Source organism: Mycteria americana, chromosome 1, assembly GCF_035582795.1.
Source record: "Mycteria americana isolate JAX WOST 10 ecotype Jacksonville Zoo and Gardens chromosome 1, USCA_MyAme_1.0, whole genome shotgun sequence".
NCBI classification, from domain to species: domain Eukaryota; kingdom Metazoa; phylum Chordata; class Aves; order Ciconiiformes; family Ciconiidae; genus Mycteria; species Mycteria americana.
Window position 1 is genome coordinate 222261894 of NC_134365.1, and position 27060 is coordinate 222288953.

The 27060-nt window shown below is 62.2% G+C and overlaps 2 protein-coding genes across 8 annotated transcripts in view; one reads left to right on the forward strand and one right to left on the reverse strand.

Annotated features, from left to right (window-relative positions):
- NUP98 (nucleoporin 98 and 96 precursor) overlaps window positions 1–6286 on the reverse strand; it is a 41782-nt gene extending 35496 nt beyond the window's left edge. For 2 of the 3 annotated variants that reach the window (XM_075491389.1, XM_075491387.1), the window contains exons 1-5: window positions 6135–6286; window positions 2390–2493; window positions 1501–1602; window positions 1107–1286; window positions 244–383 (exon numbers count right to left, since the gene is read on the reverse strand). In XM_075491389.1, coding sequence (XP_075347504.1) covers window positions 244–383; window positions 1107–1286; window positions 1501–1602; window positions 2390–2462 — 495 coding nt within the window. In that variant the 5' untranslated portion in view covers window positions 2463–2493; window positions 6135–6286. Of the gene's footprint in view, window positions 1–243; window positions 384–1106; window positions 1287–1500; window positions 1603–2389; window positions 2494–4731; window positions 4802–6134 lie in introns of all 3 variants that reach the window. The other variant, XM_075491388.1, reaches the window with a different exon arrangement.
- A 393-nt stretch (window positions 6287–6679) lies between these two features.
- On the forward strand, window positions 6680–26248 carry PGAP2 (post-GPI attachment to proteins 2). Of its 5 annotated transcripts, none has more exons than XM_075491392.1 (6): window positions 6687–6925; window positions 9173–9347; window positions 10975–11227; window positions 14492–14586; window positions 23881–23989; window positions 24284–24487. In XM_075491392.1, exons 2-6 carry the CDS (start codon window positions 9183–9185, stop codon window positions 24412–24414), a joined length of 753 nt encoding a protein of 250 aa, XP_075347507.1. In that variant the 5' UTR covers window positions 6687–6925; window positions 9173–9182; the 3' UTR covers window positions 24415–24487. The 5 variants fall into 5 exon arrangements, with proteins under 5 accessions (XP_075347505.1, XP_075347507.1, XP_075347506.1 ...); XM_075491391.1 differs by having other exon boundaries at window positions 6688–6925; window positions 14492–14598; window positions 24284–24486; XM_075491390.1 differs by lacking the exon at window positions 14492–14586 and having other exon boundaries at window positions 6680–6925; window positions 24284–26248.
- The last annotated feature ends 812 nt before the right edge of the window (window positions 26249–27060 follow it).

The following is a 27060-nucleotide window of genomic DNA, read 5'->3' on the forward strand; positions in this document are numbered from 1 at the left end:
GTGTTTGAGAAGTTTGTCAAATTCAGAGTAAAAAAAAAAGCCTAGTTCCTTGCAGTTAGTTACACATCCTATTTCCACTGCAACAGTTCCACTGAAGGGGATGTTTTCAAATCATTTCAGAACACTGCATACTTGCACGAGCTACTCTTTTTAAATTTCAGCTCAGTGACTACGACACTAACTGCAAAATGTAATGCTTCCTACGGTAAACAGGCTTGATTAAGAAGGAAAACCAGAACTTACATTAAACTTAATAGTCGTGCCAGTTGGAGCAGCGGTAAAACTAGTTGGGCCAAAAAGAGAGCCAGATGTACTCCCAAAAGGATTGGAAGTAGTGTTGGTGGTTCCAAAGAGTCCTCCGCTGCTGGTACTAGTTCCGAAGTCTTAAAAAAAAAAAAAAAAAAAAAAAGATCAGTACTAAAACAAACCTGAATTTTAAAACTTAAACCCAAATATTTTATTCAAACTACAAAATAGTTTGGAAATGGAAGAAACCGCTGGAAAAAAAAGAATTACAGCAGTGCTGGAAACCTATAGTCTGCTAACGCAATATTCTGCAGTAGAAGACTGGCCCTAACTCATCACCCCAGGAAATACTAGAATAACCACAGCAGCCAGTTTCATTCTACTCCTGACAATGCTAAGAAAATTAAGTGCGTAAAGGGAATCAGTGAGGTTTCTTTTCTCTTCTCAGAAGGATCTGCAAGCAGTCGCTTTTGCTTCGGGGAATCACAGTGGAGTTTAAGAGGCATTTCAGGCATTCTAGTGCCAGAAGCAAAACCACCTATAACTGCTCTACGACAGCAGAATAAAAAGCTAAAATCAAGCAGTGCCAAAAGATATTTAAGAATAGAAAATGCCAGCCGACCACCTTTTTCAACTTATTTTAAAACTCAGGGCTAGAATCACAGCTACAGATTTTGTAGCGTAACAGGCTCACTCTTGACTACTGTGGATCACAATAACGTCACCATATCCTTCAGGAGAAAAAAACCACCAAAACCCCACATTAACACTTGTACCAGATCCACGCGTACATCCAGCGTTCTGCGCTCTTCGTGCAAAGAACATAAGCAATGCTCAAGAGATGTAGCAGTTTTACTCACTTCCAAACCCAGCTGGCTTATTCTGTGCAAAGGCATTATTCTGGGATGAGAAGAGGCCTCCACCAGTGCTGGTAGTTCCAAACAGGCTATTTGACGTCCCAGTTGATGTTCCAAACCCAAAGCCAGTGCTTGTGGAGGAGGTGGCTGGCTGATTAAATGTAGTCGAACCAAATAATCCTCCTGAAGACAGAGGCAGACTATTAATCATTTGCAATCATCAATTGCTTGGGATTTTGGGGTTGTTTTTTTGTTGTTGTTGGGGGTGGGGGGTTGGGTTTTGTTGTTGCTTTTGTTGATGGTTGCTTGGGGTTTTTTCTTTCCTCCCCCGCCCCCTTTTTTTAATAACATCCTTCTTTCAGGATTGCGTTCCACTACAACTGTAACACAGCGATACCTGGTTTTGTCTGTGTACTCCCGAAGAGGCCTCCGGTATTATTGTTCGACCCAAAGGCTGATGTTCCAAACGCTCCTCCACTTGTAGTACCAAAGCCAGCATCTGAAAATCAGCATTACAGTTTAGATGAAACCATATTCTGAACATGTGTACTAGAAACTAAATGCCACCACTGCTTTTTTAACTTTCCAAAAGAAGTTTCTGCACGACTACCCATACATGAGTGTCTGGGATATGTGAAATGGTACAATTAATACTTCTACAGAGCTCTTGAAGCAAAAGGCTGCAAAGTTTGAGTTAGCCACTTGTACAGAACGTAAAGACACTCCTCTGCAAGGCCTCTACCACTTTGTATGGCACCTGGAAGCTGCTCTTCTCATACCTTGGTTTAGGAGCAATATAAACAGAATTACTGTGTGTTCTTCCTAACAAACAGGGCATACACACCAGTTTATAGTCTGCTTTAATGCCTAAAAACTCACTCACTGTGGTATTTACAATGCGTATCTCCAGAAGACACTCCTCAGATTACATGCTTTTTCCTTCCAAGTCTTCCCAACGTACTCCAGTCCTGATTGAAAGAATCTCTCCTCCCCCTCCCCCCCCCCGACAGCCTTCATCTAAGCATTTGAGTTTCCACTCCTTTTATAAAAGGAAGTTTCAACGACTGTACGTGGAGTCCTGGTATCTGCCCATATGAAAAGCTTGGTCAGCGGAGAAGCCTAGGGTTCCTGAACCTGATTCACTGCAAAGCGAGCGAGCTGGAGAGCCTAGCAGCACTCCAATTCCATCACGCACAAAGAATCACCACCTCCATCTGATCCTCTGGCTGCACCTCCAGGAAAAAATACCTTAAGTACTGAAAAGTCAGTTTAGATGCGTTACTTACTTTGTCCAAAAGTTGAAGTTGTCCCAAAGCCAGTGCTGCCTCCAAATGGAGTTCCAAAGGATTTGTTAAACATTTTCAGGATATATGAGGTTTTTCCCCTAAACCTGGAAAGAAGAATTCAGCTTTTATGTAAAGCTTGCCTTGAAAACATCATTCTTCATCTTCCTCATTGTTGACGCAAGCCACCTAATTTGAGTACTTACGCCATAAAATGCATGACAGCATGTTTAAGTCATGCTAAGCAATTTAAAACACAGTCAAACCCTGTAAGGGGCAAGAACACTAATACTTTACTGACAGCACAAGTAAGCTGCATTCCACCCTTAATTACGGCTAGATTCTCTGTATGTCTGACAGACTGAAAAAAAACAGTAAATGAAACTACTCCCCCGATCCACGCGTTCTCAGCCAAGTCCTCTAGAACATCTAACGCTAACAGCGCTTCCCGCAGCTGGTTCTGCTAGGTCTGGGCCACGCCAGGCCACACAAACTCACTGCTGCTCAGCCACCTCGACGCCTGAAGGACCACCCCACCGGAACGCTCCTCTAAGAACACGTGCCGGGATTTGCCCCGCGCTGCAGCTGTTTCTGCGACGCTCCCAGGGTTTTCCATGATTGATTTTGTGTTAAACCCTATTTGCCAACTACTTCAAACAAGGCAAGTGGAAATGCGTTGCACAGGAATTACGGGAACACACCTTCCATCTGCTTCCCATTTACTGCTCACGGGGCTGCACCGGGATTTTCTTAACTTTCTAGAAGTTGTTGTCTTTAAATACTTGTTCAGGGGAGTTTTACCCCATTTAGGCAGGGGCCCAATTTACCTCTACAACACCCATCACTTTATTTACAGATACATTTAGTAGCGTTACCTCACTCCCACCTCTTTTCCAAGTACAAACACAACATTACAGCTTTTTTCAACAAAACCAACCAAGCTAAAATAAAATCATGACAGATCCTCAGCCATACTCCAGAGAAATCTGTAGTCTTTTTCTGTATTGGGGCTAACAGCCCTTAGCTCCACCACCGAAAATGCCAGTATTAGCCGGGAAAAAATTCACTGCTGGCAGCATTAGCTAATCCACAGCAGTGCAGAACTAATAAGTTTAGAAAACTGTAAGACATGGCCCATACCAAGAATATCTGCAAAGCACTACTTACCATCACGTGAAGATAACACTGTTTTACGTAACGACACACTAACTTTGAGCATTTTGGCACTTTTTAAACTCCGTTTAGGTTTTCCAGGAGCCTCAACATCCAGGACAGCAATAAACTCCTATCGAGTATTCTCCATTTGGTCGCCAACAACTGAAGTAAAACTCAAACCCCCCACCTTTACCTCTGCCCAGGTTTGACAGCTTCCCTGCGGCTCCCCAATTCCAACTCCTTTTACATCTTTCTCACCAAAAGGAAGCACGCACCCCACAGCACTCGGCGTACGGCCCAGCACGGCCACCCCAGAGTGAAGTCACTAAATCCATCTGCCCATCCATGAAATCGTAAGTGTTCTCCCAAAAACCGATGCCACCTTCTGGAAACAGCCAAATCTAGATTTTGGGCAGCCGTAGCTACCCAGCGTACCTCTGCAGCCATCCCAGCGCTACTGGAGACTAAAACTGTCAAGAGCAAATCAGTATCCGACGCTTATGTTAAAGAGTAACCAAAAAGATGTTTTGTGTAATCTTGGACTATTCAGAACAGCAGTACGTCACAATTGTGTGGTGTTTGGAGTCTTCCTGCTCACACATGCAAGTCCTTATGGACTTCCTTACTCGCATTAAGAGTACTTTAAATAAAATGACTCTGGTATAAGAAAGAAAAAGCTGATCTGGCAAACTATCAGAGCACCCTAGGCCTGGAGCTGCCTCCTGCCACACAACAGGACCCGTCTGCGGGACGCAGGGTATCGCTGCACCCCGCACCACACCCCCCAACCCCTCTCTCCCCAAGGGCCTGCTCCCAAACACCCGTGCCACGTGCACCCCCCAAAAGCAGCTCCAACTCTTCCAGAAGCACCTCGCCTTTGCCGTGCCAAGGCTGCTTTTTGTTTTCCAGCAGAACCCGGCTTTGGATCACAGGACAAAAGGCAGAGCCACCCCCTGTTCTCGTCCTCAAAATCCAACTGCTGTGCTCCAGCTTGACTGTACGTGGCTTCAAGAACATCCATCACCCCCACCCACCTCCCAATACCCCAAACTTCATGATTTGCCTCCCCTTACACCACCCCACCTCGTAAGAGGCCTTAAAAAAATCCTAGCTTTTTTTTTTTTACACTGTAAGATAAATTTTATCCTTAAGCCCGATGCGAATGCACTCCTTGCACGCTACACACCCACCTCAGCTACACTCTTCTCTACTTCTACAGGCTGTTTTCAGTCATCTGACTTTGCCCCTAAGCAAGTCTCGCTGAAAGACAGATAAAAAGGGTCCACGCAGGTTTCAGGTGTTCAATCTTGTTACCCTCAACCTTATTTGCAACTCATAAACCCCCTCTTCTTTCACTGTCCCCCTTATTTATGCCACTGCTTTTTCAAAGCCAGTACACTGAGGATTGTTAAATGTCAAATTCTATTTCAGCAGAAATCTGAAGCACAGTTTTCTAAAACGCAAACAAGTTATTAAAAGATTTCACCCTCCCACGGGGTGGGAAGCTTCATTTTCCTTTGACACCCACCCTTCCTTAGCCACTGACCCCCAGCAGCTCAGGTTCGGCCAAAACAGAACTCGGGCTTTATGTGGTCACCGACACCGCGGACGCACCAGAGCCCCTTTAACCCCGGGCAGCAGCGGGGGGACACCGCGCGCAGCCAAGGGGCTCACGACTGCCCGCGTCAAGTGTTGTGTCACCCAAACTGCTCGGGGCTGCCCCGTGAAAACACACGCAGAGCCCCCGGCTGCAGGAACGGCAGCAGCAGCCAAGAATCGAAGAAAAGCCGGAGCCAGGACTAAGAAAAGCTGGGGGGCTCTATCCGACGGTCTTCTCCCGCTTGCTGGGCGCCATCCCCAGCTGACGAGGAGCCGCCCCCTCGCTCCTGAGGAAAAGGCTCAATTACAGCTCTACACTAACGGGACACAAACCTCCGGCCGCATCCACAGAAACTCAATTAATGCCTTACCTCCCTTTAAATACCTCTCCCGCTGGCAGGCTGGCGCTCGCATCCCCAGCCGCCCCCGCAGCTAGCACCCCGCGGACAGGCCCGCCGCCCCCCCCGCATCCCGCCGTGCTCGACAGGCCGCTGCCCCAGCACACGCCAGGCCGCCTCCCCCGGGCTCCCCCGGCGCCAGCGGCTCTCCTGCCGCCGCCAGCCCAGCCCAGCCCAGGGCGGACCGGCCCCCCCTTCCCCCGGCACCTCCGCCAGCAGCCGGAACGAGAAACCGAAACAGCCCGAGGCCCCCAGCGCGGGCGGGGGGCGGCAGCAGCCCGCTCCCCCCGCACCCGCCGGGCCCCCCGCAAGAGCGGCAGACGCCGCGGGGCCCCCACCCGCCCCGGCCCCCACGCACCCCCTTCCCCCGGCTCGCCCCCCGCTGAACGTTTACCCGCGGCCCCCCCTCCCGCTCCGCCCCGCTCAGAGCGGGCCGCCCCCCGCCCAGCCAACCGCACGGGGCCCGCGGCCCCGAGCCGGCCCGGTCTCCCGGAGCGGCGCTACGGAACAAAGGCCGCGCGGCGGCCCCACGGCCGTTGCGCCGCCCCGGCGGGCAGGGAGGGAAGCCCCGGCGCCCCCCCCCCCCCGGTGCTCACCGCCGGCGCCCAGGGACGGGGGGAGCGCGGGCCTGGCCGGGCCTGGCCTCGCCGCGCCGCTCCCGCGGTGCCGCCGCCGCCGCTCGCAGGGGGAGGGAAGCTGCGTCACAGCCCGCTCCGCGCGCCTCCCAGCCGCCCCCGCGCTCCGCCGCCGCCCGCCCCGCTGGCTAAGCCCCGCCCCCGCGCGCCCGCCGCCCATTGGCTGCCGCCCTTCGAAAGCGAGGGGGAACGGGGAGCGCTTCTCACCGATTGGGCGAAGTAGCGCCTGACGTCCGCCGCGCCCTGAGCGCCGATTGGTCTGACGCGACAGAGGGGGTGGGGCTGATGCCGCGGAAGGGTCCAGAACGCCGTACCGCAGCCCAACCCGACATCCGGGGCGTTGGGGGCGGGACTTCTCCCGACCGGTCCAATCCGAGAGCGCTCTGGTGCTTGCGTACCGCGGCGCAGAGGGTGGGGCCGAGAGCCTTAAAGGGACCGCGAGGAGGCGCAGGCGCTGAGGTGGCTTGGTCGGTAGGGGGCGCCCCGGCCCCGGCCCCGGCCCCGGCCCCGGCCCCGGCCCCGGCCCCGGCCCCGGCCCCGGCCCCGGCCCCGGCCCCGGCCCCGGCCCGCGTCTCTGCGGGGCTGCACGGCCCCGGGCGGGGGGGCCCGGCCGCAGCGGCAGGAAGGGGCGGGCGGCGGGAGGAGGAGGAGGAAGAGGAGGAAGGGGAGGAGGCGGCGGAGGCGGCGGCGTGGTGACGGTGCCGGTGCCGGTGCCGGGCCGGGGCATGGAGCAGTGCGGCGGGGGCTGAGCGGTGCGGGGCCGGGGGGGCAGCGGGAGGGGTGGGGTGATGGGGGTATGGGGGGTGCGGCGCTGGGGGGCACTCGCAGCACTGTGCGGTCCTGGGGGGCTCTGGCGGGGGGCACCGGGGGGGCTCTGGGGATGCGGGGGGTCCGGGGGTCGCGGTACCGCGAGGCCTCTCGGGGGGGCGGCTCCCGCCGAGGGAGGTGTCTCGGGGGAATATGGGGTGCCCGGGGGGGGGGGGTGTCTCTGGGGTGATGGGGGTGCCCGAGGGGGGTGATGTCTCTGGCGGGGTGTGGGGTACTCGGGGGGGGTCTCGGGAGGGGTCTGGGGTGTCCGGGGGAGGGGGGATCTCTGGGGGGTGTGGGGTGCCCGGGGGGGTCACAGCACTGTGGGGTCCCCGGGGGGTGTCTCTGGGGGGGGTGTGGGGTGCCCCGGCGGGGGGGGGGTCTCTGGGGGGCGTGGGGTGCTGGGCCCTCTGGTGCAGGGCAGGCTCGGGGCCGTTCGGCGCGTGACACAAAAGATTTGCTTTTTTATTTGCCCCCTTTGGGCGAGACCCTCGTGAGAGGGGGCCGGGGGCTAATCGGGGGCCGCCTTTTTGGGGGTGGCGGGGACACCGTGACCCCCCCATCGCGAGGCTGTCCCCCGCGGGGTGGACACGTCCCGGCCGTCCCCGTGACACGGGGTACGGTGTGTCCACGCAGCTGAGCCCCCCCGTCCCGTCCCCCCCAGGCACGGGCCTCGCTCTGCGGGAAGCACGGCCCCTCCGACAGCCCTGCGCTGCCCTCGGGGGTGTCCCCTCGGGGGTGTCCCCTCGGGGCTGGGGTCGCTGCCGGCCGCGGTCCCCGGGGAGGCGAGCCTGGGCTGGCCGGGGGTCCCGCTCCACCTGCTCCTGGGTCCGGCTTGCTGCAGTCCCGGCCCCCAAGGGCTCCGGCAGGGCTGCCCTTCTGCTTTGCTTTTATCCTGCAAATAGATCCCCCCCCCGGCAGCAGCCTGGAAAGCAGCGGCACAGCCCGGGCGAGGGGACTGAGCTGTGTTTTCCGCAGCCCTTTGCTGCCGGGGTGGGCACCGCGCTGGTGGGGAACGTCCCTGCTCCGGGGGGGCTTATGGCACTAGGGGGGGTGGGGGGGTGGCCGTGCTGCCCCGGGGCAGCTGCCCAGGCTCCTGCCCTCGCTGGTAACTGGCTTCTGTGGGGATTGTCCGTCAATCGGATTTGTCCGGGAGCCGAGCGGCAGGTGAGGCGAGGCAGGGATCCGCAACGGCTCGCTCGGAGCAGAACGTCGCAGCCCCTCGTTTTGGCTGCTCGGTGGCCTTCGTCCCCAGGCAGGGTGGAGCTGGGACAGGAGAGGTCAGGGACAGGCGTGGCGGGAGGAGAGCTCGAAGGAAGACGTGTGTGACAACGGGGACTCATTTAACGTGGCTTCGACCCCGGCGGTCTGAGGGCAGCTGGGCTGCGGCCGAGGGCGCGTGGGAAGGTTAAAGGATGAGCAGCCGTGGCTGAGGGCGAGAGAGCAGCCAGCGAGTGTGGGGGCTGAGCTGATGGAGAGCCCTGAGCCGGAGGCGGGCTGCTGGGCTTGATAAACCGCTTGTCCCGGCTTGCCCGGCCTGATGAGCAACGGCTTTATCGTTGTGCAAGGTGCGGGGCTTGCAAGGTCCTGATCCTGCAGCCGGAATCTTGCCCGTAAAGGTGCTGAGCGCTCGGATGGGACGGTGCTGGATGCGAGGCTGCGGTGCGCTCGCGGTGCGGTGGCAGCGGCGTGAGGACGGTGCCGCGGGTGGTTGGGGATGCGGCGGAGGAGCGGCAGCGGGCAGCACGCGGCGCCCTGGCTACGTCAGCGCTGCCCTGTGCGGCCGCTCGAGCGCGGCCCGGGAACGCTCTGGATGGACGTACCCCGCCGAAAAGAACTCACGTGCCTTTCCAGCCAGATCGGTCTCGTGGTCCAGAGCAGAGCACAGCCCCAGTGCGGGACGTCCCGCTGCCCGCACGTCCCGCTGCCTGCTCTTCCCCACTGTGTGCGGGCGCTGCTGTGACCCAGCTCGCTGTTGTACATGAGTCTCGGGCTTCCTGCGTCTCCAGGACGGTGCGGTTGGCTGCCTGTCCTTGATGCCCGCCCTAGGGCTGTGCAGCCGTTAAACCCGGGTGTGAGAGGCTGTCTCTACCGGCCATATGCGTGCATCCCTGCCTGGGGCTGTTTGGGGCTGGACCTTGCAGGAGGACCGAGAATCCACATCAAACGTTTGCTTGTTTGTTTGTTTTCAGGTCCGTCAAGATGTTACAGGTACCGCTGCCCCTGGACCGAGATGGGATCCTCTTCCGGCTCCGTTTTACCACGCTGGCCGTTGGGACTGTGTTTTGCCCTCTCTTTGGTTTCCTTTTCTGTGTGATCTGGTCTCTGCTGTTCCATTTCCAGGAGACGACAGCGACCCACTGCGGGGTAAGCGACTCCCACAGCAAAATGCAAAGTCCTCCAGGGTCGTGGCTGCTCGGCTGGGGCAGCTGGCAGGGTGGCAGGGGTCCTCTCTTCTTCCAGGCTTTCCCACCAGATGTGTTATGGAATCTTGAACAAGCTGCTTTATTTTATTGTACTTGTGATGCCTCGGGACTGGCAACTGAGGTTTCGGCTTTTTAAAAGGGACCTAGGGAAGTACAGACTGGTCAGGCTGATGTCTGTACTGAGCACGTTGGTGGTGATTATAATAAGGAATAAATCTGGTGAAGCTGTAGATAAATATACTGTCTAGTGGGTGAGTTAGCCCAGCTTTTAGAAAAGGAATTGCTGCCCTCAGATCTACTGGAGCTCTTCAGAGGAGTCACAAGCACACGCCTGGGGAGCTCGGGTGGAGAGGGACCACCTGGATTTCCAAAAGGGAGGAGATCGAGTTCCTCCTCAGGGCTTTCAAGCAGCCACGGCACAAGCGTGGCTAAGCAGCTGGTGACAAGCTGGGAACAGAGGGCAGAGGGCTTTACGGGGTCTGCGTTGTTCCTCGGGCCCGTACGCAGTGGGGTGACGCGGGCTGATGGTGATGCCCAGATCCTGGAGAGGGGATGGCGAGGCAGGCTACTGAGGGGCTGACAGAGCAACGAATTGCCAGGGCAGTTCGATTTGGAGAAATAAGTAATGCGCGCACCCAACGTGTGGTTCTGCCCCCTCCTCGCGACGCGGGTGTATGGGGCAGGGCAGCAAGGACGCTCAGAGGTGTCACGCAGCTCCTGTTCCTGGGGTGGTGAAGTGAGGGCTCTTCAGCTGCAGACGGGAAGAGAGGATGGGCCGAGAGCGGAGAGGGGCGAGACAGAGACCTCTGAGGTCGTGGCTGGCCTGGAGAGGGCAGGCAGGGATCCACTGCTCGCCCTCTGCCAGTACAAGGAGTAGGGGACGTCGTATGGAGGTGACAGGTTCAAGGCACCCCGAAGGAGCTGGTTCCTCAAGCAGAGAGTAGCCGACCTGAGGAACGCCTCTCCCAGGACACCGGGGATGCGCAGTTCTGCGTGGGCTGCAGGGGAGACCGAGCAGCGTCGTGGATGGAAGAGTGGATTACCTGGTGCATAGCAGTCGTGGCTGGCTCGGGGAGTCCCCGAACTGTGAAACTCTGGAGGTCGGGAGTTTATTCCGGGGCTGCATTGATGGTTTTCCTGCTTTCGTGTTCCTCCCTGAACACTCTGTGCCTGCTGTTGCTATCAGTTCTCTCCATTAGGGTTGGGCTAACAAAACCGTGCACCCTCCTCTCCTCTCTCCCCAAACTTGGGGGCAGAGAACACGCGGGGAACCACGACTGAGTAAAGGGAAGGAATAAAAGTCAAAAGTATAAAGCTAAGAAACCCAAGCGGGACCCTGAGCAGGGCACCCCAGCGCCCGGGGACTGTTCCGGCAGGGCCGGGGACTGCGTGGTCCTGGGGGATGAACCATGGTTGCTGCCATGTTACGTTCCCTGGCTTTTGAAATAGGAATAAACTGATTTAGAAAAAAAAAACCCCAACCAGTTTTAGCATCTCGGAGAGCTAGAAATACAACAATATGACACGCTCCCAATGCCTCTCCCCACGAGCCGCCGTCTCTCTTCCAGGTCCCTAACTACCTCCCCTCCATCAGCGCCGCTATCGGGGGCGAGACCCCCCAGCGTTATGTCTGGCGCCTCTGCATCGGCCTCCACTCCGCTCCCCGCTTCCTGGTGGCAGTCGCCTACTGGAACCACTACCAGAGCTGCCACTGCTCGCACCCTCGCTACCTGCGCTTGTGCCACTTCAACCTGCTGCTCAACCTGCTCGAAAACTTCGCCCTCCTTATTCTGACGTACGTGTCCTCGTCTGAAAACCACGGTAGGTGTCTCCTCCCACGCTCTGTGCTGACCGTCGTGCCGGTGGTCTTGCTCGCAGCTGCCGAGGCTTTGCAGAGCTCTGCTTCACGCCAGCGTTTTGGGAGTAGTCAGTTCGGAGGGGGAAAACAGTAAAAATAGAGAGATCCTATTAAAATTAGTATTTATAGAGCAAAATTATGTCCATAATGAGCAAATAGCTGTGTTCTTCTTGGTTGCTGATAATGGGCTGAAACCGTAGGCTGAATTTTTGTATCAAGCCTAGGATCAGACTTTAGCGCTTGGTTCCCGCTTGTGTGCAAGGCCGCGCTTAGCACGTCTCACCGCAGCTGAGCGAAGGCAGGTTAGTGCTTGTCCCTGCTGTCCGCTCTGTCTCCGCTGCTGAGCTTTGGCTCTGAGCTGGCTTCCAGCCCGTGCTCTGTTCCAGCTGCGTTTTAAATACCCTCCTACAAAATTTTCTGGGTAAAATTTCCTGTGTGGACCTGCAAACAAAATCAGAATTTTTCAGGTTAAAGCAGTGCGTGCAAGATACGGTCACGATAGGCTAGGAAATGCTCTTCTCCCACATGGTCTCATCTGAAATGATTTTCAGTGCCAGGGATGATATCCAGCCGCTCTTTAATACCGAGATCTGGAGGAGGCACCGGGAATTGACTTGAGAGGACTCAAATCCATGAGCCAGCAAGGTGGTGCTGCTGCAGAGGAAACAAACCCAGTTCTGGGCCTTGTCAGCAGGAGAGTCGTGTGTCGGCTGTCCCTGCACACATTTGAGGGTGATGGTGATGGATATTGTGTCCGGCTGTGGGACCACGCTGGAAGATGTAGTCGCAAAGCCTCGGAAAGAGAGAGGCCGAGCCAGAGCTCCAGGAAGAGAGGGTTTGGAGCGGTGCTGGTGAGGGGAGGTCAACGGAAGAGGGTTTGTCTCCTCGCAGCAAGGGAGATGAGATGATTTTGGGATGCAGCTGATTTTGCGCTGAGAGTATCTTCCTACTCGCAGTGGGTGAGGAAAACAAGCTCTCGAAAGGCAGATGCCGTGGGGGTCAGGAAGCCTTGCAGCTGCTTAGAGCAGCAAACTGGAAATGGGCAATGGCCACCGGAGCCCTCCAAGAAGGCTGGGAAGGTGCCTGCGGGGTTGAGGGGTCCAGCCCGGTGCAGAGGGCCAGGTGGATGATTTGTGAGGCTCCCTCCAGCCCACTGCTGCCATCGGAGCAGGGGGTCGCGCTGGGAGCGCGGAGCGCTGCAGGCGCCGTCCTGATTCCCTGCCAAAGCGGGTACTTGGAGACGTTGCATCTTGCACGCCAAAACGGCAGGCTGTCCGGGAAAAACAGCTAGCAAGTGCGTGAGCCCCGGGAGCCGGCAGCTCTCTGCGCACGCTGCTTATTTTCCTCCTCGCAGATGCTTCTGTCTTTCGCGGTGCAGTGGTTATTGCCTTTCTGCTCACCTGCTCGTCTCTCTGGAGCCGTGCCCAGAGCGCTCCATGCCGGGGCTGTCGCTGGCACACCGGCTGTCAGCCCGATGAAGTTTCCCACCGTTTGGATGCTCACTGGCTTCCACTGGGTCTTCACCAGTAAGTCTGGTGGCCTCAGGGCTGCGGTGTCATGAACAGGGTCCAGGGACCTCCCCAGCCTTTAGGGTGAGGATGTAGATCCTCCAAAACGTGCTGTCTCATCTGAACCCCCAGACCACGAGACCATGCCAGGCTTTAAACAGACCCGTTCCCAAGTCCTGTTTTGTGAGTGTCGTGGAACCATTTGCTCTTCAGGGGGGAGCACAGCGTGTGCTCTGGTCTGAGCCTGGAGCAGGTTCGGAAACCGCAGCTCCGTGTGCCGCAGAGTTCAGCGAGCTGGGATGGCTGGACGTGAACCTCCAGCTGATGGAGGTCTGTCGTCTAGGGGATGTTCCTGCCCAGCTCGCCTTCCTGCCAGCACTCCCTGTCCCCCACGGCGAGGCATCCTGTTGCCACCCCGCCTGCCTCTGCCGGTGTCCCCAGCTGCCCCCACCGTGGCAGGGGACTGCAGACCGGCCTGCTGGCGGGGTTTCTCCGACCCGTCAGGACTGGGAGCATGCCCTTAGAAACTGAGATGCCCTTTTAGGGTTTGGATACCTCAAAGCGCGTTGTCACCTGAACGGCTCTGCCTGCGCCTCGTTTCGCAGCCGATGGCTCCGCTCGTCTCGTGCGGAGCTTTGCGAGGGGGAGACTGAGGCGTGGCGGAGCGGCTGGGCAAAAGCCACGCTGAGAACTGAGGCTAACCCAGTTTTCTCAGATCCTTATTGCAGACTAATCTCAGCTTTGTGGGGAAGTTTTCAGACCTTAGCTGCCGTGCTGAGATGAGAACGGGCTCAGGTTAATAATCTCTGCAGAGCACTGCTCACGGCCTCACCTCTAACAGCTGCCTTTACCATCGCTCCTCGCGCGGTTTCCCCTCTCCTGGAATGGAGAGGGGAAGCAGGGAGGATCATTTCTTACGTTCAGGTGGTTGGGAATTCAGCCTGTGGTTCAGTTCCTGAAGAGGCTGGGAAACTCTGTTGAATAGAAGCATTCATCTGAAAATAACTCGCCTAAAGTTGCATGGGCTTTGTGTGGGGCTTTGGGGTTTCGTGAGCTGCTCTGGCTTAGTGTTGCTCCAGCTGCATTGCCAGCCTGACCCTAAATCTGTGCTAGTTCAGTGGCACACGAGATGGCCTCGGTGCTGGTGATGAGGCTGATGCCAACTGTTAATTGGCAGGTGGATAGTGCAGGAGGCCAGCAGATGGCCCTTTCTGGATCTTGGACGGGCTCGCTGTGCAAACCACCCTCCGTGCCTCAGTTTCCCCATCCCTAGAACAATAGTGGTGATGCTGAGCTGCTCTTGAGAGTGCCTGAGCTTTACAGCTGTGTGAAGCAATGGAGACTCTCAGACTGGGTGCCAGAGCAGATAAACGTCCTGCTGGCACCTTTGGAATAAGTCTTCCAGCAACTCGCATCCCCCTCCAGGCCCGGGCTTGCAGGGGGCCGCAAGGCACACATGAGCAGCTTCGTCGTTAAATCCCCCTTCCCCTTCTCTGCGTGGGCGCAGGGGGTGCTGAGCCGTGCTCTGCCCGTCTCCTGCAAAGACCCTGGTCCCCGGACCGCTCCTCGCGCTGGAGCACGGTGTCTCCTGGGTGCTGGGACTCCCAGCAGGACCGCGTCCTGCAGAAAGCAGTCCTTCACCCTCCCAAAGCCTGCCCCACGTTCCCCTTGTGCTCTTGGCTCAGATTTAACAGGAAACCCGTTGTCTTGTTGATTCAGCAATCCACGAAAATGCCTTCATCGTCTTTATCACGTCATCTCTGGGCCACATGCTCCTGACGTGCATCCTCTGGAGAATGACTAAGAAACACACAGTAAGTCCCGAGGTACAGAAACTTTCCTTTCTTCTCTCTGTGCAGTGCTGGGTGCTGGGGAGGGGGCTCTCGGCTGGCGGTGGAGGGCTTCGGTGGTTGCTCGCTTGTGAAATAACCGTAACCGGGTGCTAAAGGAGTTAACACAACCAGGTGAAACTGGGAAACACGGTCACCAAAATTCGTGGTTTACCAAAACAAAGTGGGGAAGAATCTTTTAATTTCCTATGTTCTGGTTTTCACTTAGAGCTGACATTTGAAAACCACCCCATTAGTGTCCCCACGGGTCGGGTTTGCTGACCCCTTCTCCTTGCCTGAAGATGCCTGTTTCTGAGCTGAAAGTGGCTTCTCTGTGCTGGGGAACCGGGAACCTGCTGGTCCTGCAAACTGGGCCCAGCCGCCGGCGGCGGGCAGCGAGTCTTGTGCTATCCCTTTCCTCCAGGACTCGCTGCGCGGAGCAGGCTGGCTATGGGTCTTGCTCTCTGCGAGGGGGCCGGTGGGCTCCGGGACTCGCTGGTCGGGCAGAGGATCCAGCCAGGGGCTTCTGGCTCCGTCGCCTGGATGCAGCTTTGGTGCCGTGCTGGTTTGTGGCACGAGGGCTGGACCGCGGGCACCGGCACAGCGCAGGCGGGCAGGGCGGGACGTTAGCTTTGGAACTCCGTGTGTGAAAGCCGCTTCTGCGCGCGTGTGCGTCTTGTACGCTCGGCTTTGCCTGGGTCTCTGGGCTCCCTGGACCTCTCTGTCCTTTTCTCCTTGGGGATGCGTCTCGCCCAGCTGATTCCCAGTCCAACCCTCACAGTCCCCAGTGCCAAATGGGGAAGGGTCCCCAGGGCTCCTGGACTGTGTTCCCCCAGGAAGGCGATCACTTTGCAAAGCAGAGACCTTCAGGAGAAACTGTCGGAGGTGTGTGCCCTTATCCCGGGGCCGGAAAGCCGGCGAGGGCTGGGAGCAAGCCTCTCTGAAGGGACCGCATAGAGGGATACGGAGCAGGGTGGGTGCTGTGCGTGGGGTCTGCTGAGATGAGCTGACCCCTTACGGAGCAGGGTGGGTGCTGTGCGTGGGGTCTGCTCGGACAGTTCCAGAGAGCGCCTTGGTAAGGCTCCTGCTCCATCCCATCTGTTTGTGGTCCCCTTCCGGCAATTCACCGAGCCTGTCCCCTTGCTGGCTTATTTCAGAGACCTGGAAAAGAAGCTTCCAGCAGTTGTTTGGCTGCAAACGAAAGCCCCTATGAAAGGGGCTTTTGGAGTTCCCCTCCGGGGTTCCCCTCTCTCTCTGGGAAGTGGTCTGTTACCTCTGCTGATACGGGGGTAACGGGAGCTCGGCAGTCACTCCTTGGTGGCTCTCCCGTGGCTTCCTTCATTTATTTGATTTTTTTTGGCTTGTCTTGTTTTTTTGCAAGAACTCCAAGCCCCTGCACCTCTTCCCCCCAGCACCGCACCTCAGACGACGGCTCCCGAGCAGCGGTCGCCCCCGGGGAGCGCCCGTCTGCAGGCGTTGCGCTTTTGCAGACTGTAGCATTGCAGGAAGCCCGCGAGTTTTGGTTGCAGCGTGTTAGCAGCTCGCGGGAGCAAAAAACCAGATGCTGGCTGTGAGCTGGGCACGGTGGCTGTTCCCTGGGCTGAGCTGCAAGCCTGCGGGCCCCGATGGCGACGGGTGCGCGTCGCTGCGTGTAGCAGGGACTGCAGGCAGAGCGCTCTGCTGTAACGCGTCCCTGACCCATCTCAGCCGGAGGATCGGGTCAGGGAGGTGAGCAGCCTGCTTCTAAACGCCTGGCTTTTCTCTGCTGCCAATTGGGGTGGATTTCTCCCCAGTTTGTGTTAGGGAACACCATGAGCAGAGTCCCACCGGCGGTGTTTTGACCCGGTGTGCCCTGCTGCCATCTTCTGCCTGCAGGTCACCCTCCGTGTCACCCGCCGGGGCTGGTTCATTACCCGCTCCCGAGGAGCTGAGGAAAGCGGGCGGGAGGTGCTGGCATGGCTGTCCAGAGCCCGTCCCGTGTGTCTGCACGTCCACGGCCGGTCTGTGGAGCTCCTGTGGGATAGTGGCCTTGCTGGGGCTCTGCTGTTGGAGCTGCCTGCGCCCACAAAGCCTACGGGCTCGGTGTCGCTGGGTGCTGTCGCCTGGGCTCTCGTGCACCCGCTGGCGCTGGAACAGCCTACGCATCTCCTGCTCCAGTGCTGCTGGGGGGGTTTTGGGCATGGGCCGAGGAGCACAGCAAACCTGCCCTCCTGTCCCGCAGGACTCGCTCGGGCTGGGGGCTGCCGCCAAGCCGCAGCACCTCCGGCCGTGTGCCGCAGTGGGCGAGGTGGCAGCTTGTCCTTGCTACCCTCTCCCCGCTGCTGCAGGGCTCGAGCTGTGCTGGGCGCTCCTGTGTCCTGGTGCACGTGCCCAAGCCCAGCAAAGGAGCATTTGCCCCCTCCGAGGATGTCGACCGCGGCACGTCCCTGGGTGGAAGTGCAGGGGGGCACGGGGATGCCCCGGCTGAACGTGCCAGCACCCGCCACGGCGCCAGCACCCGCCACGGCTTCTTCCTCCCATCTTGGAAAGGCCCTGCTGATGGAGGGGAGCTGCCTGCAGGCGTGCAGGGTCCCCCCAAAGCTGGGTGTCTCCCTGCGGAGAGAGGACCCCTTTGGAGCCAGCCCTGACCTGGAGCCAGGGCTCGTCCGCCCCTGGCCCGGAGCGCGGTGTCCCCTGCACCAGCTCCTGTGGGGCTGCGTGTCGGCAGATGGAGCTGTCGCCCAGGGAGCGAGGGCGACGGGCGAGTTCCTCCGAAAAGGAAAGCACCGCGCCGTGGCGGCCCGGCTCTCGGGTTGCGTGTGCCTGGACCAAGCGGGCCGAGGGCTTGACACGCCGCCGGGTGCGGCCATGGGCAGCATCCTTTGATAAGTGGGCGCTCGCCCTTATCGTCACTCTGCAGATCTGTCTTGTCGCTCCATCGGCGTCCCGTGATGCGCGAGTTGGGCTCCTGCTGTGAATCACTCCCACGGGGCCACGGCTCCTCTGGGCCGGCCAGGGTCCCCTGTTCGGGTTCCCCGGGCTGCACGCCCGCTTCCCGAGGCCGGCAGCAGCAGGGCTCTGCGGGGCCGCCGGCGGACTTGGCCCGGCTCCCGCAAGAGCCGCGGCTTGCTTGGCTCGGCAGGGGAGGGGTGGCGGGGCCGCACGAGGCCGCGGCGAGAGCGGTGCGGCTGCCACATCCTCCTCGCCCCGAGCCAAGCCGCGCGGCCGGCGGGAACTGCCAGCCTCAGCAGGAGCAGGGAGAAGTTGGGCAGCGCCTGCTGAGCTGGCCGGGCCGAACTCGCGGAGCTGTTTTAGGGCGGGATGCAAGTGATCTCTTCTTGTGGGTCACGGCCTCTCGGGGCCAGGTTCTGGCTCCGTTCGTGTCGGCTGTGGGGGCTTTCTGTTCACCTTTGCTACCCCCAGCCCCGGAGCCGGCGGTGGCAGGAGGGGACGGGCGAGGGGGACGACTCTGGTCCCATGGTGTCCCGTCCTTCCCTCCTCTTCAGCAGAGGGTACCGGAGCAGAGGAAGCCACCGAGGGTCCCCAGGGGGGTTCAGGTTCTCCAGGGCCAAACCTGGGACCGTCTCCAGGGCAAACTCCATGCCAGGAGCTGGAAGGCTGGACCCAGCCTTCCTCCCCCTCGGTCCGGAGGAGGGAGCAGGGGATGCGTGCACAGCCCCCTCGGGCCGCCGAGCCGGAGGAAGGGGCCAGCAGAGCCCTTCTCAGGCCCCGTGTCTGGCACCGCTTTTTAGCGCTGCCGGAGGGGGTGAAGCTCCCCAGGTTTGCCGGAGTTTCAGCACGTGAGCGACAGGAATTGGTCTTGCAAAAGCCTCGCGTTCGTCAGGGCTCGTGTTGCAACTGCCTTTCTGCAAGGGCAGGAAGGTGCTGAGGAACTTGTTCGTAATGGGGAAGTACAGACGGTTTCCAGTTGCAAGGTGGCAAATAGTGAGAGAAAGGAAAATAAAGCTCTGCAGGAGGGAAGAAAAGAGAAAGCAGGCTGAGAGGAGGAGGGGAAGGGGCAAAGCAGCGAAGAGAGCTCAGGGGAAAAAGGGAAATGGAGGCAGAGAGCCTCCAGCTATGGACTGATCACAGGCGGGCTGGAGGCAGCGCACCCAGTCCTTGGTGCTTGGCATGGCTGGCACGGCGTTGCCCTCCCTGGCTGGCATCTCTGCAGCCACTCTCTGCTCCGGGCCGGCCACACGCCCTTTAAAACCCTCCTTCCACAGCTGGCTCTGCCACAGCGAAGATGATGAGCGGTGCAGCAGAGCAGAGCAGTTTCACTTCTTGTTTGCAAACATATTTCCCCCCTGCCCCAGCGGCTGGCGTCACTGGCGGCTGCGTTTCGGCCGGCAGACACGCATGCACGCGCGTGGCGGCCGCCGGGCCGGCTGCTTCGGGCCCGTCGGTGGAGCCGGGTCCCGCCGTGCCACCGGCGCTGGGGCTCTGCCGCGCGGCGGCCCAGGCCGCTGTCGGCCCGCTCCACGGGGCGCGCAGGCTGAGCCCAGCCCCAGGCTGGCGGCTTCTGGAAACATCTCGTGCAGCAAGCGCGAAGGCAGAGGTGCCGCTCGGGTGCAAACCCCGGCCCTACTCGCTCCGCTGCCGCTCCTGTCCCCCTCGGCGCTGGTTAAGCCATTTCTGCTCGCGCTGCCGGAGCGGGACGGCCGAGCTGAGTTCCAGCTGCTGCTGGAGCCCTGCAGACGTGGTCGGTGAACGCGCGGGGCTTCAGCCCGACTCCTCGGTAGCACCGTCGCCTAGCTGGCAGTCTAGCGAGGGGACCTGCGGGGGCGGTGACGGTAGCTCGCACAAGCCCTCTATAAATATCCCAGCGCGAAGCGCTCGGTGCTAGGGCGGTTTGTCTCCGGGTTCGCTGCAGGGGAGCCAGAAACGCTCGAGGGGGAGCTGGGACCGGTGTGCAGCGCATGGCCTCGAGGGTGCCGCGTGTCCCCCGGGAGCAGAGGCAGGGCTGGGGAGGTCCCAGGAGAGCGTAACCGTTGCATTTTGAATTAATGTCACTTTGCCATTCCCCTCCCTGTCCTCATCAGGAACCGGGGTGTGAACTCTCCAGGGTGGGTCCCTCTTCTTCCTCTCCGGAGGCAGTGGAAGAAGCAGGAGGCTCTGTGCCTCCTTCCTGGGGTTTCCTACCTGCCTGCTCACAGCAGCCGTCCTCCAGCCCTTGGAGCCGGGTTTGCAGGGCTGGGGGCTCCCCGGGATGGGGGACGGAGATGCCAGGCGCCTTCCACGGGCTCGGAGCCGCGTCCCAGGCTGGGGCTGCAGGGCTGTCCCCGCCGGGCTGGGTCGGTGCAGCTGGTCTCTTCTCTCCCCCATCATCTGGCCTCCTGCTCCTGACTCACCTCTGCGTGCACAGGGAACGTGCCTCGTGCCTCAGCTCAAAGCCTGCAAGCTGCCGGACTAAATATAATTTGCCTGTGGTTTTCTGGGCCAGACACGCATCCAGCTCTAGAGGGCTGGCTTGGGGGGGGATGCTGTGTGAAACCAGAGTGGCTTGCGGGGGACACTGGGCACCCCGGTTTGTCTTGCCAGGAGGAAATTGCGAAGCCGGGGTTGGCAGCTGAGCATCGCCAGCTGCAGCCGCGCCAGCCCAGCAGCCCCAGCGAGGGCCCGGGGGAGCCTGAAGCCGGCTGAGCCTGGAGCACCCCGTCCCTGGGCGGCCGATGCCTGCTGCCCGTGCCAGGCACGGGAGTGCCCTGGCGGCATCCCTCTGCCCCGGCAACGTCCCTCTGCCCCGGCAACGTCCCTCTGCCCCGCCGTCCCTCTGCCCCGGCAACGTCCCTCTGCCCCGCCGTCCCTCTGCCCCGGCCCTGCAGGGGAGCAGGTTCTGTGCTGCACCGCGCTGCGTTAAGCTTAGGGTCAGGCTTCGGTCAGGGTTCTTCCTTCCCGGGGAAGGAGGGCTGCACCGCTCTCCCTCTGGGTTTGCCAGGCCGTAAAACCATCCTCCCCGCCGCAGCGTGTGTCCTGAGCACTGCGCAGTCACTCGTCCCACGTCCTTGGGATTTTCTTAGTCCTCTTTTTCCTCGCAGGGAGCTGGAGTGTGGAGGCTTCAGCCTCCTGCCAGGCTGCTTAGAGCTGCCGGCTCCCCTCCAGGGCCCTAACCTGGGGGTCTCCCGCCCCTCGTCCTGCTGCAGGACCCCCGAGGGTGTCCCCGTAGGAGCGGCCACCCCGGGCTCGTGCCGCGGCACCCTGGCCCTGCGGCTCTGGGGCCTCGCGGGTGGAGAGGTGCCCTCTGCGCTCGCCCTCTGCTACTCCCTGGAGGGAGAGTCCCTGGGCTGGGCCCAGCCTGGCCAAGGAGTGTAGGGGTGAGTGGATAATTAGGTGTTAATCCCCAATGCCAGGGCGCGTCCAGCTCAGCCCAGTGCCCCGGGGGATTACGCCTGCAGGGTGCTTGCTACCAGCGGCGGGTGCCCAGGGGTACGCGGGGGCCGGCAGGCAGCACGTGTGTCGTGAGAGATGCCCACGTCGCTGAACCGAGCTTTCTCGGCAGCCGCCGGCTTGAAACCTGGCACCGTTTGCTGCTCCTCGGGGAAGGTCCCTGCAGCAGCGCGGGCAGCCCGGGCAGGACGCCCAGCCGCAGCGGCGAGGGGCACGGGGACCGCAGGGGAGATGTGGGAGCTGGAGCGTTACCCCCTGCCCTGGTGCAGGAGCAGGAGGAGGAGGAGGAGGCAGGAACCTGCGCTTCAGGCGGTGTGGCAGGAGCTCCGGTAGCTGCTGGTGCCCGACGGAGCTGAGCTGCCTGTCTGCTCGCCAGCGTGGACTGCGCCCGCCGCCCTGCTTGTGGCTCAGGCAGCGCCAGTCTCTGTCACCGCATCCCACGGCCCTGGCTTTGCTGGGGGTCCCCTGCCCGTGGCCCCTCGCAGCGCTCTCTGGGGACGTCCCGGGGGGTTCGGCTGCCTGGTACCCCCCAGCCTTTGGCTGCCAGAAATCTGGGGGTTCCTTAAGTCCGCTGCAAGCAGCAGCCTCCTGCAAAGCGTGGATTCGGGAGCCGAGCAGCATGATGCAGTGCCCTGCAGTGCCGTGCCATGCTGTGCAGCCCAGTGAGGTGCTGCGCGGTACGGTACAGTGGTGTGGCGCAGCACGTGTGGTTCGGAGCTGTACGGTGCCGTGCAGCGCAGCACGCTGCAGTGCCATATGACGCAGTGCAGCGTCCCAGGGCGCAGCGTGGCGCGGTGCCGCGTGGTGCAGCACGACGCGATGCGGTGCCAGGCGGTGCAGCACGACGTGGCGCCGCATGACGCGGTGCGGTGCGATGCGGCGCAGGGGAGAACAGCGGGGAGCTGCCGCTCACCTTGCCGCGACGAGCGGGACTCTGCTGCCGCTTCGTAGCACAACCGTTTCCGCTGCCGTGGGACCTGGATGAAAACAAGGCTGTTTTGTGACCTGCTTTTCCGCTGTGAAACTTTACATAACGCCTCAGCCCCGGCCGCTCATTGTTATTTAACTCCCGGGTTGGCACCGCTGCTCGCCCCACCCCGCACCGCCGGCTCTGCACCCTCACGGCTGAGCTTCCTGCTGGGCAGGCGGGCAGGGGCTGCGGGCAGGGGGGCCGGGAGCCGCTGGGGAGAGGGACCCTCGTCAGCCCAAGCGGGAACGGACCTGCCCGGGCCCCGTGGGACAGAGGCAGCGTTGGCCCCGTGTCCCCAGATGGCGAAGGCGACCGCAAGGCCGTCCTTCCTCTCTGGGTTTTCTCCCTGCCGTGACCTGTTTGTGCTCGCAGGGCGGCTGGCTGAGCCTGCCAGCGCGCTTTCCGGGGGGTAATGGAAAGTGTGATGGGGCAATTTAAATTTTCCTTATTCTCAGCAGTCCCTGAAAATGGATTTTTTGTCTCACGTGAAACGTCAGACGAGGGGGAAATTCCCCTCCCACCCAGAAATGGGAATAACAGCCCGTGTCTGGGCTGTCTGTGGCATCCCCGGCCCCCTCCTTTCCAGCCCCCCTGCCCCAGGGCTCGGCACGTTGGCCGCCCTGCGCTGGGATGGGGACGCTGGGCTCTCCCCTGCCTGCTCCGTGGTGTCCGGCTGCGGTTTGGGGTTCCTCTGCCACAGGGACTCCCTGCTCACCCCAGGGCTTTAGGTTTCTTCATCGGCAATGCTCAGCGTGATGGGAGAGGAGAGGAAGGGGGCTGGAGCCGGTACCCACCGCAGCCCCGCGGCTGCTGGGGGACCCACTGCACCCTTGCCCCCAGCTTGGGGGGTGCTGGGCAGCGTGCGGACAGGGCGGTGGGTTGGGGGAGCCCGCCGTGCGGCAGAGAGCTGGCCCCCGGGCTGCCCCCTTTGCTGGCGAAGACGGACTCTGCCAGCACAGAAGCGGCAAGCCGTGCATTGCTGGGGGCGTGGGGGGCCGCCGGCAGCAGCCCCGTGCTCTGCTCCCGCCCGTTGCGCTGTCGGAGGCGGTGCTGGGGGGCAGGATGGGGCCCCCGCGGTGCCAGGGCGGCTTGTGCGATGCCTCCGGCGCGGCACCCGCCCCAGCTGCCGCCCCTTCATGTGGTTTCCTCCTCCCCGGCGCAGTTGCGAGCGAGGGGGTGCAGCGCCGGCTGCCACCGCCTGCACACGCCGGTGAATTCCCCGCACCGGGGCGGTTGGGCAGCGCCCGAGGGAGCCGGGGCCACCTGCAGCCGCCCCGTCCACAGCCGGAGGATCTACCGTCTAGTAGAGCCGTTGGCCCGTCTTCGGCGAGCTGCGCGGGCCCCGTGTGCCATGTGCATCCCGGCACCACCACGGGCGGCCGCGTGCTCCTGCCTCCGGGGTCGCCCGCGTTCGCCGGGGGCCGCGTGGCTTGGTGGTGTCCGATGGTGCCGGAGGCCCCCACGGCTCCCATTGCCCCTCGCTCGGCTGCGGCAGCGAGTCCCCGGGGGAAGAGCTGGGTGGGAGCTGGCGGCACCCCGCAGCCCCCCGGCAGCCTGCCCTCGGGGCTGCCTCACGCCCGGCTGCGGGGAGCCCGGGGAGCAGCTTGGTTTATCTCCACATAGGTGTGATCCTCCCACGTGCTGCCGGGTCGCAGCCCTGCCAAAGCAGCCAGCGTGGCCCGTGGTCCTTACCCAGGCGGCTGCGCCCAAGGAGCTGGGGTGCAGAGGGGCTCCGGGTGCCTGCCCGTGCCCCCGGGGCTGCGGCGGGGCCAGGGCAGAGCTTCCCTGGGGATGGGGGTGGCTGCTCCGGCATCTCCGGCGTCCGCAGGGGCGAGGGCCGAGCCGCTTGCGGCCTCGGTGGGCCCCTGCCGTGCCGGGCGAGAGGGATGGGGCGGGCACCGGGGACCGGCCGGGGCTGTGACCCAGCTCTCGCCCTCTTCCAGGAGCGCAAGTCGTACAAGTGGAAGCAGCTGCTCTTCTTCTTCACCTTCATCACGTTTGCGTTTGCCGTATGCGTCTACTTCCACCACAATTGGTACTGCGGCCCTGGAGGTAAGGGGGCCGGGGCAGAGCTGCGGCCCCCCACGGCTCGGCCGTGCCTTGGGGGGATGCGCACGGGGAAGGGGCCGGGGTGACACCTTGCCTGCTGAATCCCAGCCAGAGGTCAGGAGAGCTCCCGCGGGAGGGATGGTGCCCGGCCGCCCTTCTCCTCCCGCCTGGGTTCAAGCAGGGGATGAGCCCCCCGCCCCATGCCCTGCTGCCCCGGGGAGGGGACCCAGGAGCTCCCCGGCTCCCGGGGCAGATCTGGCTGCAGGCCCCCCTCACCTGCTGTGTTTCCTCCGGCAGTGTACACCGTCTTCGCCGTCCTGGAGTACCTGGTTGTCCTCTCCAACATGGCCTTCCACATGACTGCCTTCTGGGACTTCGGCAACAAGGAGCTGGTGGTGAGCTCGCTGCTGGAGGACAAGCACTTCTAGCCGGCCGCGTGCTGGCCGCCGTGCCGGTGCCAGGCGGGGGCTGCTCGTCCCCTCGGGGAGGGAGAGACCCCCCGTCCTCTCCTGCTGCCCCCAGTGCCGGGGCCAGGGCGTTTGCTGTGGAGCTGCCGCCAGGACCGTCCCAGGGTCCTGGGCCCTGTGAATGTCTGCGTGTGGTCCCTTGCTGCGCCTGGAGCTCTCTTGCCGGGGAGCTGGGGGCTCTCGCTGGGGACCCTCAAGGCCAGTACCCCCTGCCCTGGCTCCCTGCCGGCTACTGGGACGGGCAGGAGGACAGGGGAGGGGGGCAGATTCCTGCTGCCTGTTTCTTCGGCGGATGCTCCGGGCAGAGCAGGATGCTGCTCCCGGCATCGGGGCGCAGAGGGCCGGCCTTGCCCTGCCCCTGCTTCGCCTGGTTCCTCCTCCAGGCTGGGGGTCCTTGGCCAAGGTTTTCAAAGAGGGCTGGTGGCCCTTCGGGCCTCGAAGCTTAAGGCAGCCTCGGGAGAAGGAGCGCTTGCATCCCTCTGGTTGCCCCCCCAGCGCAGAGCAGCCCACAGCCTTGACTTCTGGGAAAGCCTTTGGTGCAGGGCTGGGGCCGGGGCAGAGCCGGCCCCACGCTGCGGCACCTGGGGCTGGGTCCAGGCTCCTCCCGAGCCCGGGGCGAGCCCGGGAGCTGCGGCCAGGGGCTGGCCCCGGGCACTGCTCTCCGCTCCCGGGGCTGGGGCAGGGTCCCAGCCCCTCCATGCCTGCGTTGCCCGGAGGGGAGCGTCCTCGAAGGTGCCGGCCCATGCGCAGACGGCGCGGGAGCACGGCAGGAGAGCGCGATCGCAGGAGATGCCGAGAACGTCCGTGCTGTCCTGCTCTGCCTTTCCCAGCAGCCCCCTCCAGCAAGCAGAGGGTGCTCGCGGGGGTGCAGTGCTCCTGTTCGGGCCCACTTTGGTGAGGGAGGGTGAGTGGGCCGGTGCTGGAGGTCCTCGCTCTGGCGTCCACGCAGCTTCCCCGGTGCTGTAGGGCTTGAGCTGGGAACTGCTGGGGTTCAGCGGTGCTGCTGCTGCCCCGGGAGGAGGGCGCTGGTGGTGACCCCCCATCCGCAGGCTCTGGCTGCCGGGGCGCAGGGGGCTGGCACGGCGGTGGGGCCGTCTGGGTGGGAGCTGGGTGCTGGCAGCATCCCCAGGCTCCTCCGCTCCTCCCCGTGCATGGCCGGGCCGGGCAGCGCCAGTGGAAGGGGGCTGCTGCTGCTGCTGCTGCTGCTGCTGCTCTGGCTCGCGGGGGCCGTGGCCACGGCCCAGGAGGGCTCGGCCGCATCCTGCGCAGGGAGGCACCAGGGAGCCGGCGCTGTGCTTGGGGAGGTGGCCCAGGGCTCGCTCCTGGAGGCCCTCTGGAAGAGGAACGGGCAGGGGTTGCAGGCGGGGGGAGAGGGCTGAGCCAGTCTGCACCAGGAGCTGTCGAATTCAGCGAGCTCTGAGCTTGCCAGGGCTCGCCCTGCGCCACGCTCGGCCGCGAAGGACCAGCGCGGGTCCCCGCGACTGCCCTTCGTATGAATGCAGCCACCGCCAACGGTCCCCTGGGATGTCCCAGCGCTCGTCCCCGTGCTCCCAGAGCTTGGGCAGAGCCTCCTCCATCAGGAGCTGCGGAGCCCTGGCCGGTGGCCCTGGCTGAGCCGAGGCCGGGCTGGCCTTTGAGCGGGTCCTGCTGTGCACGCGTCCATCCGTGAGCGTCCCCACCGCGCCGCGCCGGGCTCCATCCGTCTCCCCTGCCTGCATGCGTGCGGCGTGCTGCCCCCCGGCAGCGTCTGCGCCTCGGTTTTGAGGTTGGAATAAAGCACTGAGTATTTTTGTGAGCTCTCGGCAAACTCTGTGCCGCTTCCACCCCGCCCGGCCAGTGCACGGCCCCGGCACGGCCAGCGGGTCCCGTCCCTTCCCGGGACCCTGGGCCAGGCTGGGGGCTGGGCTGGGGTGCCGGACGTGGACCCCGGGTGCCGGGGCTGGGCTGTGGGGTGCAGATCCCGGCGTTGAAGCTGGGGTGCGGGACGTGGATCGCTGGGGTGCGGGATGTGGATCCTGGGGGCTGGGGCTGGGGTGCAGGACGTGGACCCCAGGTGTCGGGGCTCGGGTGTGGGACAGGAGCCCCGGGTGCGGGGGTGCAGGACATGGGGGTCGGGTGCTGGGGCTGGGCTGTGGGGTGTGGAGGGCTGAAGCTGGGGTGCAGGACGTGGATCGCTGGGCTGTGGGATGTGGACCCCGGGTGCTGGGGCTGGGGCGTGGGACAGGAGCCCCGGGTGCGGGGGTGCAGGACGTGGACGCCGGGTGCCGGGCGAGGCGGGGGCAGGCTCGGCAGGGCTGGGGGAGGCTGGGAGCCGGCCAGGGAGCCGGGCGGGAGGCGCAGGGCTCCCAGGCCGAGTCCGCCCCGCAGCTGGCGGCTCCGCTCCCCGCCCAGCTCGGGGGCTGCTGACGGCTGCCGATGGATGCTGCGGGGCCAGCGGGGCCGGGGCAGCGGAGCCCGGGGCCAGGAGGGTGGGCTGGGCGCAGCTGGGGTTCGGGCCACGGCGCCGGGGCTGAGCAGGGGCCAGGGGAGCTGCCTGGGGCCTCAGTTTCCCTCTGCCCCGTGCCGGGGGCTCCTGCCGGGGCGGCGGGGCCGTGGCGGGGCCCTGAC